General features: G+C 42.8%; 1 protein-coding gene across 1 annotated transcript in view; it reads left to right on the forward strand.

Annotated features, from left to right (window-relative positions):
- MAMDC2 (MAM domain containing 2) overlaps positions 1–19620 on the forward strand; it is a 139340-nt gene that overhangs the window by 105887 nt on the left and 13833 nt on the right. Inside the window, exons 10-11 of the mRNA XM_080820149.1 lie at positions 6370–6463; positions 9139–9291. Coding sequence (XP_080676275.1) covers positions 6370–6463; positions 9139–9291 — 247 coding nt within the window. The remainder of the gene's footprint in view (positions 1–6369; positions 6464–9138; positions 9292–19620) is intronic.

Raw genomic sequence — 19620 nt, forward strand, 5'->3', positions numbered from 1 at the left:
GGGGAGTTGAGAACATTCTTTCCTGCGGGACTACGTGGATGCAGGGTCACCAGCTAAGGCAAAGAAGCGCGTCGCTGAGGGGAGGGAAGGTGGGCAGGAGAGGATACTGGCTGGTTCCATACTCGCCAGCTTTTAAATGTAGCCACGATTCATGTAGGATTCAAGTTCTCGTGCCAGGTTACCAAAAACCCCTTATAAACAGACATAGGGCAAAAATGTCAGGAAGCTGGTTGTAAAAGGAGGTCAAAGACATGTTGGGTCCATTGCTGTGAACTGAGGAGTTTCAAAATCATACCTTTCAGGGTCATTTTTTTAAATTGAGGTATAATGGACAGATAACATTATACTGGTTTCTGGTATACAACAGAATGACTCAGAATCCCATTTTAAATACCCACAGCCAAAGGGAGAAAAGAGGCGGGTCTGTATAATGGAACGTGCTCTATCGAGGATTTGGAGCGTGATGTCTCTTGCCCGGCTCTGCAGCTGGCCCTGGTGTGCCCTTGAGTTGATACCACAGGGTCTCTGGGCCTTCCCGGATTCTACAAAGTAACTGATTCTGAGGTCTCTCCCGGAGTCTCTCTTCTCTTTCCAGGGACCAAAAGATCCCAAAATAGTGCAGATTTCTGAAACCAGTGAGTTGAGAGATCTGAGTATTTACCACGGGAACAGCAATGAAAAAGTCCTGCTGTTTATCCGCAGGCCTCCCGAGCCCACCCTCCAGCCCAGAATGGAAGGTTCCCGGGAGCGGACGGGCTCAGGGAGGGAGAAGCTGGAAGCCGCTCAGTCTTTGTTGCTTGTCACAGCCAAGAGTTGAGTTAAATCAGATGGGTCTTTTGAAAACGGAAAAACAAAACAGATGGGTCTTTTAAGAAGAAAAAAAAAAAAGTGTTGGTCAGCTAAAGACTTACTTAAAAACACATGGTCATCCGGCCTCTTATGGGATCTGAAGACCAAATATAGTGTCTGCAGGAGGCATGCTGCCACCATTCAGCAACTATTTCCCAAAACAACGGCTGGGATTCTAAAAATGCTAGTCCCGCACTCATTTCTCTAGAGGAAACTCCTCTCAGCCTGTCTTTGGGGGTTTTCGAAGATTCCAACCCTTTCGCCAAGTGTCTTCATGTTGGAGTTTTTGTTTTGTTTCGCTTTATAGTTTTTTTTTTATGTTTAGGATTCTGTTACAGCTCGTTGTCAAGCAGGGAGATGAATCCAACGGCGGTATACGGAATATCCTGCCCTTGTGCACATAGCCCCGTAATGAAGGGCTCTGGGACTTCAGTGATGGGTTTATAGTAATTTTATGAATAATTATTCCACAACTCTGGAGTCACCATACCCAAATTTATGTGGCCACATGATTGCAAAGCAGTTCAACCTCAGCAAAAGAAAAGTTAAATTTAACTCAGAGTCAGACACTCTGGTAAATCTTCGAGGTCCACCGCTGGTAACCCGAACCTAGCTAGGCTTGTTTTGTGAACACGGGTCATTTATGGTATTGTTGACATAGGACTGAAATGCTTCTGTGTGAAGATAGAAGGCTGTTTCTGGAAACTATCATTCACATACTTATTATAGGCCCAGCCGGGGCTGTTCAATGAGTGAAGTAAGTGGTGGGTTAAGCCAGCAATCTGGCCAACTACGTCTCTTGAGCAGGCCACGAAGACTCCTTTACAAGACCGTGAAAACCCAGTTAATTCGGCCAGGGTTTAGCTGTTTAATACAAATAATCCTTTTTAACTGCTCAACAAGGATTTGTGGCGATAGAGTCCACAGCTCTCCGGAAAGCTTTATTTCCTCGCCTCAGCAAAGTTGGGAAGTCCTCAAATGATGACACTTCATGAACTTGAAATCAGTAACCCCATTCCCTTTCAAAATTTAACCTGATCTGGTTTGGGAAAATGAGTTTCCGACATACTTATTTATCTACTTTTCACTTCCTGGGTGCTTTCACCAGGAACTTTCGTGGACTTTTAAAACCCTGGGGATAGGCTCGCCCTCTGATTAACACAACCTTGTGGCTGAATTCCCACACAGTCCCTCTCCCCACCTTACCGCCCCTCCTAGCCACCCCCCCCAAAATAACTGTAGAAGCCAATTAAAAGTACATACAATGAGGAAAGCATGCTCGGTTATTTTTTACAATCTGCTGCCCATTTTTATGTTGTTTTGAGGGAGTCGGTCATCCTTTTCGGAAAAGGAGAAAAATGTAAACAAAGAAAAAATTCTATGGCCCTTTGACAATTTGCAGGAAAGCGGGAAGTCAGAACAGTCGAGCCTTGATAATCTCGGGGATGATTGTTTAGCTCGAGTCTTTGTCCATCTTTCTTGTGTCTTGGCTCCTTTGCCTTCTGTTTCCAGGGCTTGAGGTTGTTAGAACCACCACCTGGTGACATACAGAGGCAGAGAAAACTAACTCCATCTAGTCTGCTGTTAAACCCAAAACAACTCTCCTGTTCTGACGCGGGAGTCACACCGCAGTGTTCTACCACACCCCAGTGGTTCTCACCCAGAGGTAATTTTGCCCCCCCACCAAGGGACATTTGGCCATGTCTCGATGTATTTTTGATCGTCTTGACTTGGGGGTGATGTTGTTATCCAGTGGGTAGAGACCAGGGTTGCTGCCTGATGTCCTGCAATGCTTCAGGGAGTATATATTGGTCTGCTTGAGAGGGAGACGATGAGGGACACAGTGCAATAGTACCTCCCTTAGACAGGTGCTCCTGATTTAATGCAAATATCCTAGAACATAGGGGCAGATGAGATTTTTATAAATCACACTGTTTCCGTGTATTAAAGGTCTCAGTCCTTAGGTGCTGGTGACACTTTACAGTTTTTGTCTCACTAGAGAGCATTCATTGCTGAGGAACCCTATCTAGACTCACTTTGGAAACACAAATTCGCACTAATGGGAGAGCTATACAAACAGATGTGCAAACAAGTAATTTTAAATACAGTCAAGTAAGGATCAACAATATGATTTAACTGTTGGTCCTACTTAAAAGAGACATTGTACATGCTCATCTATCTCCGATCTCAGACTATGGACGCTTCGGTGTTTCAATATTGTTATTGGTAACTGTCGTTGCGGAGGACTCTCTGGTGCGTTGTAGGAAGTTAAGTATATATTCAGTGGCCTAGGAATTTTTTTCCAACCCCTAGAGGTATTCCACTGGCTTTGAAACACTGCCTAAAATGAAATAAACACTCTTTTTAAAAAGATTTACAAACAAGCAAGAGGTTAATCCCTCAAGAATTTAGACTATGACCAGTTTCCTTCTTGTTACATTCTTAACTGGACCTAGGGACCGAGTTTTGAAGAACAGACCATGAGGTCTGGCTTTCCTTTTTCCCTGTCTCGACCAGTCTTGGTCATTAGCTGGCCCTGTCCCAACTACCCTAAAATAACCTTTCCACTTCAAGGAGCCCTCAAAATGTAAGATGGTGGCCCCAGAATAGGAACTGATATTATCAGCATTATTAATAGCACAGTGGAAAATCTTGTGTGTTCCACCAAACAAGCTGATCTTGTCATGTTTCTTTTGTGTGTTGGAACGCTAATAGGCAAGCGCCAAACCGATCTGGGGTTTGAGGCCATAGTTTGAATGTCAGCTCATAGCTGACTGCCCGTGGATCTCTTACAAGACGGAACAGCGTGTGGTCTGGCGAGTATTCTAAGTGCGGAAAGAGTTCCAAGCTAGGATCAACCTAGTGGGCCGCCCTTGTCCAAAGCAGCTTTAGCATTTCACCTAACCCACTGTGGCCGTTCAGAGATTGTTCGGAATCCTCGAAACGAGCTGGGAAGTTCTATCTGTTGGAATTTCTGCAATGAGGAAACGTTATGTATCTGCTGGGTCTCATTTGCTTGACCACTAGCTCTGTGTGACTACGGAGCACTTGAAATGTGGCCAGTGTGCCTGAAGACATGAATTTTTGATTTTTACTTAATTTTAATTTAAATAGCCAGATGTCCTCGTGGCTGCTAATAAACGATATCAATCTAGGAAACACTAGCTCATTCCTCATCTTAATTATAGAGGTCCTGATTCTTTTTTCCTTTTTTTTTCTTCATTATAAATATAACAAAATTAAAGGATGATCGGAAAATAAGGAGGAATTCTGTTTAATACTCATAATTTCATGAGCTTAAAGTAATTGTTCTATATTTGGTAAATTTTCAAGGTTTTTTTTTTCTAGGTACTTTTAGAGGAGTTCAGTGTGATTTATCGTAGTCTGTTTCATTTTAATTTTATCTATTATAACCAGTTTTTTTCTCCACTTAACATTAAGAGAGAGAGAGACTTTCATACTACTTAATAATATTCACAAGCTGTCAGGGTTAATGTTTGCCTATTTCTTAGCTTGCTGTACCATAGTTTATTCATTTCCTGTATTTTTGTGTTTGGGGGTTGTTTCATTTGTTGGCTTGCTGGCTTATTTGCTTGCTTGTTTGGTTTTACGATCATCATAAAATAATGCTAAAGTAAACATATGAGAGCGCAGTGCCGTTTCTCCTTTTTAGAATGCGTCTGCATGCCAAATGATTGAGTCTTACGTAGGTAATGGTTTATATGGCGAATCATTTCGGCATCCCAGACTCATTTTGGAAAAACTACTTTTTCACCATTCAGGTGAAAAATAGACTTGAAAATTGCCAAAAGGAAAGAAAACCAGGACTTATTCTTTCTGTGGCACCATTTATTCAAAAGATGAGGAGACAGGTTACTATTCTTTCCCTCATAACAATAAACATTGCTGATAAAATATAACTGCATTTAGGGCTGATGACATAGACATTTGGGTTTACAAATGGGGAATAAGTTCCCAGGCAAAAATCCTGCAAAAAAATCCTGCAAGTAGAAAACCCTGCAGATGATCTCTAGAATCTATAAAGATGAGAAAATTAACAGAGATAAAACAAAACACTCTCTTTTATCTTGTCCCTTGTAAGTGTATATATAGTTGTATACTGTTATATCTCTAAACTATCCTTTTCATAATTGAAAGCAGTCTGAATACAGTCCAAGTAAACTTTTACACATCTTATTCTTAGTAATTATTCTGAAGATATTAGCTTAAGACATTTTATACTTTGCATGGTGGTAAACTGTCACATCATTTTAAAATTTTGAAATAAATTTTGTATGCTAATGGTTCTGATCCTCAGAGAGCAAAGAGTTCCTGCTGATAACACAGATAAGTTGAAGACACAACATAATATTGGAATCCAAAAAAATCAAATGTTCTCATTATTCCCAACTGGAGTCTTAGTTTCTGTTCTATCTCTCTTTGTTTTTGTTTGAATTAAGATTTGTAATTGAGGGATTGCACATGGACTAAGTGACTTCATATTCATTACACATCAGGCTACACATGCGAAGCAGTTTTATAAACCACAAAGCAGGGGCGCCTGGGTGGCTCAGTTGGTTAAGTGTCTGCCTTGGGCTCAAGTCATGATCCCAGGGTCCTGGGATGGAGTCCCGCCTCGGGCTCCCTGCTCAGCAGGGAATCTGCTTCTTTCCTCCTCCCCTTGCTTGTGCTCTCTCTGTCTCTCTCAAATAAATAAATAATATATTTTTTAAAAAACACAAAGTACAGTGAAAATCTAATACAAATGTTTGGAAAAGTACTCTTTGCTCATTCTGTATATGAAAAGGAGACTTTAAAATAGGTCTGATGCAAAGAAATGCAAAACTTCCCTCCCCCTCATCCCCTGTCCTCCGGTGCAATGAATTTAATAATTGATGGTATGGATCTGTTTTTGTTTCACATAGAAGAGTAAAAATGTTTGGCCTGATAAAAGAACTGCATTTAGGGCTTTTATTAGTGATACGGTCTAGGGACATATATCTTCTCTTTGGAAATGGAACAGAAGTCTCCAGATGGCAAATGACTGGGACTTTGTTAACAATATGAACGAAGCACATTGCCAGAAATTCATTTCCAAAAAATCAATACTGTTTGTACTGGAAATGTTTGTAAAAATGCCTGGAATACTGTCAACTCTCTATGCACTTTGTGGATTATCTGGGGAAAACATTTAAAACTTGAGAGATTTTCCTCTGCCATCTGGTTAACCTCTTGTCTTCCTCCTTCAATTCTCGAAAGAATGTGAGCTGATTCCGGCATTAATATACACAGCCTATCATTATGAGCTTAAGTCTGCTTAAAAAAAGAATGGCAGTGATTTCAGGGTCCTGTGTAAAGGTTTAGCTGTCACTCCTGCCATGTGACCTGTAGTTCATGTGGACGAGGAAGAGAGGCCTCTGTAATTTGCTTATGCATGCTTTGGGCTGAGTAAATCCCAGGTTGTAAGAATTTCTAATGCACAGGTAACCAAATTCATGGTTTTATTTTTCCGATTTGCAGGTGGTTTTCATGAGCCTATGCAAAAGTTTTTGGGACTGTGGCCTGGTCGCCTTGGATGACATTACAATAGAACTAGGGGGCTGCTCATCTCCAGGTAAGATGGTTCCGGTTTCAAGCTCTCTTTGTTTCCCGAACCTATGCCAGCATACCCTGTTTCTCTAAGATCACACCCAACACACTGAATCTGGGCTGGCCTCTTAGTTTTGTTTTTCTTGCCGGAAGTGCCCCCTCTCTGGATCTGTGTAGTAAGTTTTGGAATTTAGAAATGATGATTTTTTACGCACACTGTGACAGTGTGCATATGACTTGTATCGTCATCTGCAAGAGAGGTAGTAATGGTAATACGTGCCTGACGAGTGGGGACATACCTGCAAATTCCCCAGCCTAGGACCCGGCACAAAGTGGTGTGTTTAAAAAAAAACACCTTCTGTTGAAGTCACTGTTAGTTATTTTTAATGTGTCTTATGTGAAGGCAGATTTTCGAGTAACAGTGATGAAATCATTATTGTACAGATATTACACTAAACATGTCATTTTTCCCTTTTTTCTCTCTTTTTTAGAGTCAGGGAGGGGCTGAGGGAGAGGGAGGGAGAGAGAAAATCTTAAGCAAGCTCCATGCCCAGTGTGGAGCCTGTAAACATGTAATATTTAAATGATAATAAAATAAATATTTTCCAAGTGAATTAAAGGACAGTGGAAAGTGGACCAAGCATTGATGATAGTTGCAAAACCAAGATGGTGGCTATGTGTTGGACATTCTTTCTTTTTTTTTTTTTTTTAAGATTTTATTTATTTATTTGACAGAGAGAGAGAGATCACAAGTAGGCCGAGAGGCAGGCAGACAGAGAGGAGGAAGCAGTTTCCCCACTGAGCCGAGAACCCAGTGGGCCTCCATCCCAGGATCCTGAGATCATGACCTGAGTCGAAGGCAGAGGCTTAACCCACCGAGCCACCCAGGCGCCCTGGACATTATTTCTTTCTTTCTTTTTTTTTTTTTTTAAAGATTTTATTTATTTATTTGACAGAGATCACAAGGAGGCAGAGAGGCAGGCAGAGAGAGGCGGGGGGAAGCAGGCTCCCGCTGAGCAGAGAGCCCGATGTGGGGCTCAATCCCAGGACCCTGGAATCATGACCTGAGTCGAAGGCAGAGGCTTAACCCACCGAGCCACCCAGGCGCCCTGGACATTATTTCTTATGAGAAAATGGTGCATACCTCAATCTGGATTATTGGTCCCTGTCTCTACTAATTACCACTGCATCTTAAACCACAGGGTATTATCTCTTTCTTAAACAAACAGGCAAACTGTGGAATCCATGTGGCGCTAGAAGAGAATCTCCTTGTTTATTTATTGAAAAGATTGTTTTAGTCCCTTGATTTGTGATGCACTGCAAGGACAACACAAAGAGAAAACAAGGATCTCTACACTTGAGGCATAGGAGAGGGAATGAGGCTTCATTGGCTTGTACCGTATGTGAAATGAAATGAAGTAAAATCATTATTATGAAAGAGATGTAAAAAAAACAGGCTATGTGTTAGAGAAATTTGCGAAGAATCTGGGTGTGAAGGTACAACCAAATTTAGGCAAAGAAATTTCCAGTAAGTGGGAGGTGGCACCTTTCTAATATTAAGAATCGGGGTGCCTGGGTGGCTCAGTGAGTTAAAGCCTCTGCCTTCAACTCAGGTCATGGTCTCAGGGTCCTGGGATTGAGCCCCACATTGGGCTCTCTGCTCAGCAGGGAGCCTGCTTCCCTCTCTCTCTGCCCGCCTCTCTGCCTACTTGTGATCTCTCTTTCTGTCAAATAAATAAATAAAATCTTTTAAAAAAATCACCATCATCAAAGTTATTGAAGATGGCATCCGAAGACATAAATATTTGTTTTTGGAAATGGAAAATAAGGCTCCAGCTGGCAAAACACTAAGACCTAATATTTGTTTAGCTAACATTTATTGAGAACTTCATATTCTAAATACTTTACGTACATGACCTCATTGAATACAGTCCTGTGAGGTAGACAAGAATATGGAAGCACAGGTGGGTGCCTGGGTGGCTCCGTGGGTTGAGCCTCTGCCTTCAGCTCAGGGCATGATCCCAGGATCCTGTGATCGAGCCCCACATCGGGTTCCCTGCTCAGTGGGGAGCCCGCTTCTCCCTCTCTCTTTGCTGCTCTCCCTTCTTACATTCTCTCTCTCTCTGTCAAATAAATAAATAAAATCTTAAAATAAAAAAATACGGAAGCCCAGAAAAAGCCAGTCGTGACATGCGTCCTCCACACGCGTCAAACTGTGTCTCCAGAAGCACGTTTAGCTTTCGCACCTTCCCCACCTCCCCGGAAGCAGCTCTAGAGTTGTTCTAAGGATTCCCTTCACTCACCCTGGATTTCTGAAGAAACCTCCTCCATTAGGCCATTTTCTTATTTTCCATATTTCCATGAAGGCAATTTCTCTCCAACCCTCAGAGCCTTGTAAGCTCATTCAGGCAAATGAACTGGCCAGTCAGAGGACGTTTCTTTCTCAGAGTTGTCCCAACTCTTCTGAATCTAGATGTCTGATGGCGCCCCGCCTCCGGGCAGGACCCGCGGTCCAGTCCAGGCCCTGGCTGGAGGCAAGAGCCTGGAGTAGGTGGGGGGCCGGTGTGGGGGGGCTGCCTCTCCGGAAGCCCTGGCGTGTGGCCGGGTGACACGCCCACGTGCAGAATGGGTTTCCCGGGAGCCACAGGCCACGTATTCACTGAAGGAGCCTCAGTAATGACACCTGCTATCTCCCCGCAGAGAGGCTTCTCCCTCCCCCTGGAGAGTGTACTTTCGAGCAAGATGAATGTGCATTTACTCAGGAGAGAAGAAACCGGAGCGGCTGGCACAGGCGGAGGGGAGAGACGCCCACCTCCTACACAGGGCCCAAGGGAGATCACACTACTGGGGTAGGTGAGTTATGCCACGTGGTGCTGTTTGCCAAGGAAACCCGACCTAGCATTCTAGAGGTCATTTCCTGCATTTTGAGAGGTGCCAATGTGTGTCCTGTGTCTAGGAGGAACGACACATGCGATTCTACACACCTGGGAGAGATCATGAAATGTGTGCACGGACGATCGTTCTTTCTGTGTACACGCTGCTTGCGTGTCCTGAGCAAAGGCGATTTAAATGGGCTTACAAAGAGAGGCACACCGAAATAATTTAATCAGAAGTGGGTTTAAAAATAAAAGGCAGAGGGACAGTGCGAAGGAAAAAAAATGTCGTGATCTAAGCTGGAGCCAGGATGGAGGCCTCATATGGAAAAATGTGCTGACGGACAAGGGAGAAGACATTAGCAGGCGAGCGCGACTCTACATTTTCTAGCAGCTGAAACAAAGATGAAAAACTTGATTCACCGTATCCTTAGGATAAAGAGGTAAAGCACACCGCCCAAGGGTGTAAGAAGTAAGAGGGTGCACTTTCTGTAGAAAATACATAAAGTACAATGTAAGACTAAACGTTGATTTACTATCACCATGAGCAGCGGCTGTAAACAATGTCAGGGATCAGATACTCCACGCAGAATAGACCTTTCTCACCGGCACTCTTCGTTTCGCTTGGCGTTATCCATCGGATGCAAGCACGCTGTTTGGTCCGGGGAAGCAGAACTTGCCCTGATAGTAAGCCTGGAGTGATTATGTCCTCGAGGCTCCTAACAGAGAGGCCATTATGATGATAAATACAGCAGTGAGGGCATCCGGGTGGCTCAGTCCGCTGAGCACTGGATTCTGGATTTCAGTTCAGGTCCTGATCTCGGGTCCCAGGTTGGGCTCCACGCTCAGCAGGGAGTCTGCTTCTCTCTGTCTCTCCCTCTGTGCCCCCCAACTCCCACTCACGTGCTGTCTCTCTCTAAAATAAATACATAAATCTTTAAAAATCCATACATACATACATGCAAAGGTGAGTTAGCTACTGCTATTTCCTATGGCCTACCTCAAGATAAGCCTGTGGTGTAACTCCGGACGGCAACCTACAGTGTGACCTGTTTGGGACGTGGCTAAACTTGGGGTGGGGTGCACTCAGGAACAGCTTTATTCTTTCTTTGGATGCTTTCTTCAAATGGATCCTAAAGCGTCTTCCCTTCCCCATACCTTGGCAGACCCCATAGCTTCCCAGTCCTATTGAGGTATGAGAGCAGTTACGGATTTATGTGTGTTCCCAGATCCAATCCAAATCCAGATCTTCCGTTTCGCATTCGATTGAATCACCTCTCTTTCCCTCAGTTTGGGCCCGACTCATAGTTTGGGGATGATAAAAGGGAAGAAAGTTCTTTCGTTTTCTTTGTTTTACTTCCTCCTCTGCCCCCCACTTCGTGATCTTTAATCAGGATAAGTGGGAGAGAGATCGAAAGAAAATGACTTTTAAAATAGTTCGTGCTATTCCGGATTCTGTCTTGGCTGTTGAATGTCCTCTGTCGTAACAGATACCTGAATACTGGCTCTTTGGGGAGACACTGCATCTTACAGTTTCTGGCAGTGTACTTCCTGGCTAATATCCTATGACCACCTTTTCTTTCCCTGGCGCTTGCTCTACAAGGTACAACCCACATAGGTTCTCCGCCGGGGTTCCACCTGGCAGTTTGGGCTCGGGTCCCTTCAAGAACTCTTGGTTCCAGCCACCTTCCCAGTGAGTGTCCCTTTGGCCTCGTGTGCTAATGCACTCTTGCCTGACTAAGAAGAGGTTGTGCAGGCTGGTCCTACCCCTGACCTTCCATTCCGTCTTACTGCTTTAGCTGGCTGATGCCGGGCCAGTGTTACTTCCATGAGACAGGATGCTGCAGAGATTCAGCATTGGTCCAGTAGAACAGACAGGCACTGCCAGGAGAGTAGAAGATTCTAAGGGGGGCTGTAAGAGTCTGTGAGGCTGTGTCTGGAAGACCAGGGGCTTAAAAAGATTATCCAAAGACCCGTGTGTTAGTACTGTTTTGGTTGGGAATAGTTTACTGCCCTTTGATGCAGGCAAAATCCACTTAGGGCTAGCTTTAGGAACAACTTGATGCAGAAGACGAAACTGTGCGATCAGGAGCCAGTTCCTCTCCTTGTCCGACCCTCTGTCTGGTTTTCTTGGTTGTCTCCAGTCTTAGGTAGGCTCTCGTCTCATGGTAGCAAGACCGCTGTAGCAGTTGCAGGTTTTTCAACATTAAATCGAGTGGAAAGAGATAACTCGAATAAAAACACAAAACTGAGTCTCAGTGGCTCTGACCAACAATGTCTTGGCAAGGTACTGCCAACCTTGTATTTGAATCCCCATAGGGCTTAATCTTGTACCTTGTATACTGCAGATGCTAAAAAATGCCTTTAGAATGAATAAATGAATATAAGCCCTCCCTGACACATATGAATAATTAGCCATGGGACACCTGGGTGGCTCAGTCAGTTAAGCCACTGTCTTCAGCTTAGGTCATGATCTCAGGGTCCGGGGATTGAGTCCCGCATCAGGCTCCTTGCTCAGCAGGGAGCCTGCTTCTCTCTCTGCCTCTGTCTGCCACTCTGCCTGCTTGTGTACTCTCTTTCTCTTTCTGACAAATAAATAAATAAATAAAATCTTTAAAAAGAATAACTAGCCATTTATTTAACAAAACCCCTAGAAGACGGGATAGTGAGAAGGTATCTTTTTATTACAAGAGGAGTAGAGAAAGGTCAAGAATGAATCAGCTTGAATTGGAGCCCACTGTAGCCATGATGTTATATCTGTGTGCTTTTGTCTTGGGTGGAAGGAGGGTTGATAGTTTTTCTTCCTTTTCCCAGAGACACCAAGAAGGCTAGTGGTAGCAGATCTGAGAAGAGATACTCTCAAAGAGAGCTATGCTGTGGTATTGCCACAGGGGAATGTTCAGGGCAACAGGCCGTGGAATGTCTTGGACATGGACGAGAAGGCAAAGCAAAAATAGTAAGCAGTGGAGGGAAGGGGTCTTTGCAAAGGGCAAGGAGGGTCACCACACTCCGGGAGGTACAACAGACCCATGAACTTTGGACTCATACCCCACTCACTGGGTATGAAACCGTGAGAAAGTTATGTCAAATCTCACAGTTTCATTTGTGTCATCTCGAAAATGAGAATAATTATAGCTCTGTGCCTCCCTACTGCTTTATAGGCTGGTTGAGAGGTTTGGGACTAGATTGCTGCTAGGGTCCAAATCTTAGTTTCATCTTTGAATTTCTCTAAATCTCATTTCCTTAGCTGTGTGTGGAATAATGAGTACCTGCCCCATCGATTGTGGTGATATTTATGTTCGTATCATTCATATTTGAGATGGTATCCAAAACATACTTAGGATGTGACCTAGTATAGAATAAGTGTTCAATTAATGCCCAATTATTCACTCATTCCTTCACTCAACAAGTATTCATTGAGGGTCTACTATGTGCCAAGTCCAGTTTAGGTACTTGGGAAACACGGATGAAAAAAACAGACAAAGCAATCATTTGCCATCATGGAGCTTCAATTCTTGTGTGGGGTGTGTGTGTTAAAAAGACTTTCTTAAGAAGGCTTTGCAGTCAAAAAATAAAACTCCTGATACAATTTTCTGAAACTTTAAGTCAACTCAGCAAATATATAATCAGCAATTTAGCTGTATAAGATTAAAGGTCTGTTACTTTTATTTAAAATAAATCTTAGTTCTTAAAATTTATTCCATAAAGTACATATTTCCCTGTAAATTCCCTACATATACACAAGAGGTAAAAAGTAAAAGTTTAAAAAAAAAAGCACAATTTAAAAAAAAAAATTTAAAAACTGACAACAGAAACCACAGCAGGAAGGATAAAAATTAAAAACAAAAAGTTAGAAATTCCTGGTCGGGCTCCCCTTTGCCCCCACCCCACCCCTTCCAGCCTGTCCCCCGCCAACGTACGAAAAGGTAACTGGTTGGCCCCTAGAGGGAGTAAAAATGTCACCATTCTATTCTAGTAGGTGGGGACAGACAACAAAATCTGCACTTATCCATAAGCTGTATAGTATCCCACATTCTACCCCTCCCCCTCTGCGCAAAATCCGTGACAACCTAGCAGAAGCACATCCGGTGGACACTCAATGACTCATAAGTTTGCTCTCTTATTTACCTTTTGCCCAGTTTATAGGGGCATGCATCAGTTAATCTGATGTGGCTTTGTTCAAAGAAAAATGATTTGATAGTGTTTGCTTTGTCTCTGAAAACGTTGAAGGATGTTTCAGCTGGCTGGATGTTCTGCAAAGATTACAATGCGAAAACATCTTAGTGTGCCCAATATTCACTCCCAGCAAATGCTTTTTATGTTAAATGGAATTCTGTGGTGCACAATCAAGAGAATTCTGATTTTTTTTTTTTTTCCCTAGCACATTGCTGCTAGGGTCTGCCTTCTCCTTCAGTCTTTATTTCACCTGTTTCGATGCAAATTTTTAAAAGGTTCTCAAAGCGCCTTTCAGTTTTCTAACTAAAGAAAATCTTTTACAGGTTTGATCGTATTATGCCTTTCTACGGTAATGCAGATGAGGCAGCAAAGTTTGCCGAGCGTACCTACACGTGTAGAATTGGATTGAAGGTGTTTTGGTTTTGTTCTTAAAATTACTTTAACCATTGCTTTACTAGAGAAATAATGTTAGCTAATGATCATTTATGGAACATTTACCATGTGTAGGCACTATGCTGGGAACTTTATATCTTGTCTTGGTCGGTATGAGCTGGTTTAACAAAAGTGCTACAGACCGGATGGCTTAAACAACAAACATTTCTTTCTCTCAATTCTGGAGGCTGGGGATTCTAAGATCAAGGCGCCAACAGATTTGATGTCTGGTGAGAGCCTGCTTCCTGGTTCCTAGATGGCCATCTTGACACTCTGTCCCCACATGGCCCAAGGGGCAAGGGCTCTCTCTGGGATCTCTTTTAAAAAGACGCTAATCCCACTGAAGAGAGTTCACCCCTCATGACCTGATCAGCTCCCAAGGGCCCCAACCTCCTAATATCATCACCCTGGGGGATAGGATTTCAACATATAAATTGGGGGGTGGGGCACAAACATTCAGTCCATAAACACATCCTTACCACAAAGTAAGCAGAGGTAAAGTGAATGGATGGCCTGTTTTTCACATGAGAAAACCGAAGCCCAGAGAAGTTAGGTGTTTTTTTCCAGGGCCACACAGTAGTAACACATAGAGTAGGGACAGAATCTCAGGACCCCCGTCTCGAATGCCCATATTCTGTCCACACTGTCTCACCAGAGTTTCGCAGCCTACGTGACACTAAGAGACCACAGATGACCTGGAACAGCTGTGACAGCTTATACGTGAAACGCACAATTCTTCACATAGCAGCATGATCTCTCCCCAACACCTTTCAGCCAAAGAAGGGTATTTTTCTCTTGGAAAGGATATATTCAAACTGATGGTATTTTTAGACCTCTATAGAAAAGCATCTAGCAGAAAGTAAATTCTTCTCTGAGCTATTTCTGATGTCAGCGAACCCATGTGTCAGTTGAACTCGAGCACTGTAGCCTGCACACCTGTTGCGTTTCCTCAGTCCTGAAAGGGTGGCTGCTGCTTTCTCTGGAGTCCAGTGGCTAGAACCCATATGTAGGTGGATATATTGGCTCTCAGATCACAATGGGTGACAAGCATCACCCATTCAAACATTAAAGCAAATAAAGTCCCCTTTAACACATTTATTTGTACCAGCCGCCGGTGTCACAAGCTACGTGTCTTTAAGATGAAACATCTTAGAACTGGGAGCAATCCTAAATCCAGAGACCTTGATTTCCTCCCCATTTTCTGAGCTTCTACATGCCTTGTGCACCAAATAATTGCCCCCAAATTGTAAGTAAAGTGATAAGGGTTAACTTCTAGAGATATGGATCCACGTAGAGAGAAGCAGCTAGCTCTCCTTGGGAGTGTCTTGAAGGATGACTGAGAACTCACCCTGAAGAATGGCTGTCAGGATGAGGTAGCATTTCAGAACGAGGGAGTGGCACGTGCAGAGTGTGGAACTGCTAAGTATCATGGCAGCTTTGGGAAACTGTAAATGATTCTGCTGGGCTGGTCTACAGTGCACTGTCAGCCAGGGTTCCCAAGACAGTGAAGTCCAAGGTACAGGTTTGTATTCAGGTTGTATTTTGGGAGGTGTGGTCCCAAGGAGCAGAAGTGTGGAGCGAAGGTGGCAGAGCCAGGAAGGAGGGAGAGCTGCTACGAGGATGCCTCATTAACTTGGCCACGGCTGTGTCCAACTGGCTGCTTGATCCTGTGGGAACATCTGAGAAGCCATGGAGGTTGCCAAAAATATTTTGAGGCTTTGCAAAGCCCCTCTCTGCCTCCAACCACCGCCCCCCCCCAACCCCGCCAAGGATATCCCATGATCTAGTGTTTGGTCAGTCTTTTGTTAGTTTCAGTTGTTAATACTACCTCAAGGCGGCTGAAATGTTAAACACTTGTTTAACTGATTGCTTTTGACAAATGCCCTGGAGAGAAGGCTGGTCTACCTTAGTCAAATTACATCCAAAATCAGGTCTACCTCAGTCAAATTAAATAAAGAGAAGCCCTGCGAATGGAACTTTGTGGTGCTTTGCCAAATAAGTCAAATAATGATATTTTCTGGGGACAGGGTTTTGGGTAGCTCCAAACCAGTTGTGTCCCTTGCAGAATTGCTGTAGGCTACTGCTTTTTCTGTTTTTACTGTTTGTAAAGCTCCTGGTTTTCAAGTCTGTCTAAGAGTAGGAGAGATGAAGGTGGGATTAGTGCAGATATAAAGCTCACCTTTCTTTGAAGGATTGTCATTTTTCTTGAATCAACACTCTTAGATTGTGGTATCCCTTTAGTTAATTTCCAGAGTTTGGAATAAGTTGATTTGACAGGGTTTTGTTTTGTTTTGTTTTGTTTTTTGCCAGTGTTCCCATTGCTTTGATAGAGAAACACATTTTCAGAGAACCTTACTCTGACATTCTCAAAGCTCCACATCCCTCCCCTGCCCAACTTCTTTCTCTTTAACAGATTCTAATTCTTTGATGAAATTCATCTCATCATCTAGTTCTTGGCCATAATACTAAATAGTGCTCATATTATTAAATTATTACAAAGAGTTATTTTGCACTCCTACAAAGTCTAATAGCTCCATAGCTGGGTCACCTGTGGTTCTGTTTCTGTTGTCTCCCCCACCCCACAAACACATACTTTGGCCAATTTCTTGAAATATCTGGCATTTTAATTGAATACTGGACGTCGAGAATGAAAAATTATGGAATCCTTGGTGGTGATGTTTTTCTCTCCAGAGAGGATTCAATCTATCCTCAAGTAGCCAACTTGAGTAGAACAGGTCACCTCGGTCCAATCAGAACTGGGCTAACTTGAGAGGGTGTTGCTTTGCTGGATCAATGTCTTGTTCTCCACTACGCCTGGGGAATATTCTGAGAGCATACACTAGGGTTCTTTTGGGAACCCTCCTCTTTAATGTGTTGTCCTAGACTTTAATTTTTATCTCTTTAGCTGGTGAGATTACTGAAAACTCTGTTTTATGTTTGGCTTCCTGGCCCTTGCCCTCTGCAGCTTAAGCATTTGGCCCATGACTCAAGGGAAGATTGCCAGGTGATGGGCTCACTTTTCTGTGCCTCTCTTTTCTCACAAAACTTGGCTCTAAAGCCCTGGCTGCCTTGGCAACCCAGAACTCCAGTTATTATCTTCCCAACCCAGCGAGTGTTGTTAAGTTCTCTGCCTCCTGTTTAGCTGCTCTCTGCTAAGCTTCTAAACTGAAGGGGCAGTTCCCCCACGGGGAAATGGAGAATGTTGAATTCACTTTACTGACTTCCTTTTCCTAGGATCTTGGCCCCCTTGAACCTTTGCTGCTTGGGAAGTCCTCTGCTAGCTCCTAAACAGGTGTTTTCTAAAATATAGAGATGTTATCCATTGGTTTTCCAGTTCTTCTCAGCAGGAGTGTAGATCTGCTGCAAATTACTCCCCGTAGCCAGAAGGGGATGTCTCTGGTATTTCGTTTTTTGGCATCATTTAAGAACGTGATTATTATACTCAAAATTTGAAGGTATTGGCTTTTCTGTGCCAACCAATCATAGTGACTTGAATGAGATCTTTGAGTCTCTGGCCTCTTTAAACTGTATTCTTTAAGTGATGCTTCTGCCTCTTCTACCCAAGGTCTTGCTGTATCTGAGATTATCTTGTTGTTGTAAGGTGTTCTGTTCTTTAGGAACAGGTAGTAGGAGGAGAATATTAAAATTTACATTAATACTGCCTTTGGCTATAAACTGCCTGAGAGACTATAATTCTCTATTCTTTTCCCTTTATAACTCTCAACCCCGAGTAGTAAATATTGGAGACAACTGACATAGTAAGAAAGTACTCCAAATGTCTTTTATTTAATTATCATGGAAACCACCTGATGATTACCTCATATTTTTAAAAGGTGATTTTTATAGCAGATGTAATGTTGCTTAGATGAACATCACCAGAATTTCTCTCCAGCAGAGAAAGAATAAGAAATAAGAGTAAGAAAACTTTATGAGGCGCCTGGGCGGCTCAGTGGGTTAAAGCCTCTGCCTTCGGCGCAGGTCATGGTCTCAGGGTCCTGGGATTGAGCCCCATATGGGGCTTTCTGCTCAGCAGGGAGCCTGCTTCCTCCTCTCTGACTACTTGTAATCTCTATCAAATAAATAAATAAAATCTTTTTCAAAAAAAGAGTAAGAAAACTTTAATTGACTCAACAAATCATTAACAGTTCATAGACTTATAGGATGCTAGAGGTAGATAGGATCCTATAGATCATCCAAGGCAACCCGGTCATTTTAAGTATTAAAACACTGACACTCACTCAAGGGAGTTTTAATTATTATCTGCTGGGATCCTAGCATAGCAATAGCAAACGTGTCTATGATTTAGATATACAACTTCAACAATAATGGAATAACATCCAAAAAAAATCTCCTACTGCCTGCTTTGTTGATTTATTGCTATCTTTGCATTTAGGTCCTAACAATATTTTCTTAACATCTTTTTACATTACAGGCAATAAAATAATGGCGGTATGCAGAATGGCAGAACTCCCTAACTGGTACATGAGTAAAATCATAGGTTCAATCTCTGGGCCAGCAACATAGTATCTTTCTCCTTAATGAGTGGAGTGTGTTGTTTGGTGTTGGTGACAACAGAATCCTTTTTGAATGCAGTGCGTTCTGGGACTTTCCGAGGATAGACCTGTACTGGCAGAATGCATTCTACCTTTTTGCTTTCCATCCATAACGCCTGTCCATTTACATTTGGAAGAACATACACAAGAAGAAAGTAGGAAGAGGAAAGGCATACAAAGCTGTTTACAGACAATGCATTAGACAGGCAGTAAATATAGGCCCATTAAATAAAAAGAGAAGCTCACAAAAGCCACATGTCCATATGGACATGCCGGTTCACTGTGTGTTTACTAGACTCAGTGCACCGTCATACACAGCAATTTCAAGGGAGCTGTCTTTCCTGATTCACTATCTGGCAATGCAATAATCTTCCCAAAATCTAGTAGAAAGACCAATGAAAATGAGCCAACTCTGCCACTTGTTGCCTGCCTAGCCTGGGGCATGGTCATCTAAGTTCTCTGCACCTCAGTTTCCCCAGATGTAAAATGAAGTTAACAGCAGATGTCCTGCTAACCTCTTAGAGTTGCTATGATGACCACAACTAAAATTATAGTTGTGAGAAGCTTTGATAGTGTATCAGCTCCACTCAAATGAATCGTACTGTTATTTTTACAATTTTTAAAAATATTTTATTTATTTGAAAGAGAGAGAGTGTGTGTGTGCACACACCAGCAGCAGGGAGGGCAGAGGGAGAGCGAGAGAGACAAGCAGACTCCCCCTGAGCAGGGAGCCCAATGCGGGGTTCGATCCCAGGACCCTGGCATCATGACCTGAGCTAAAGTCAGATGCTTAGCTAAGCCACCCAGGTACCCCCATTATTTTTATAATTAGTGAAACTTTTATAAAATGTGATGTTCATCTTTGGGATGATTTCTTGGATTCATTGTTCTGCATCATCATCTGTGCTTTTATAAATAGAAAACCATGGCCTATGACTATGGATACAATGACTTGGTAGTAACCAGAACACTTGGCAGACTGTAAAGCAATGTTTTCCAAACTACCACTGGGTAATTTAAGTGGTATGTGGATGAGTATTTTTTAATTTGATATTCATATCCATGTATAGGAAAAATACCTAACCAGTCCATCAAAACCATTATTTCCCAGATATATAGCTTATTTTCCTGTTTTCATGCTAATGTGA

The sequence above is a fragment of the Martes martes genome (genome assembly GCF_963455335.1).
Source record: "Martes martes genome assembly, chromosome: 12".
NCBI classification, from domain to species: Eukaryota; Metazoa; Chordata; class Mammalia; order Carnivora; family Mustelidae; genus Martes; species Martes martes.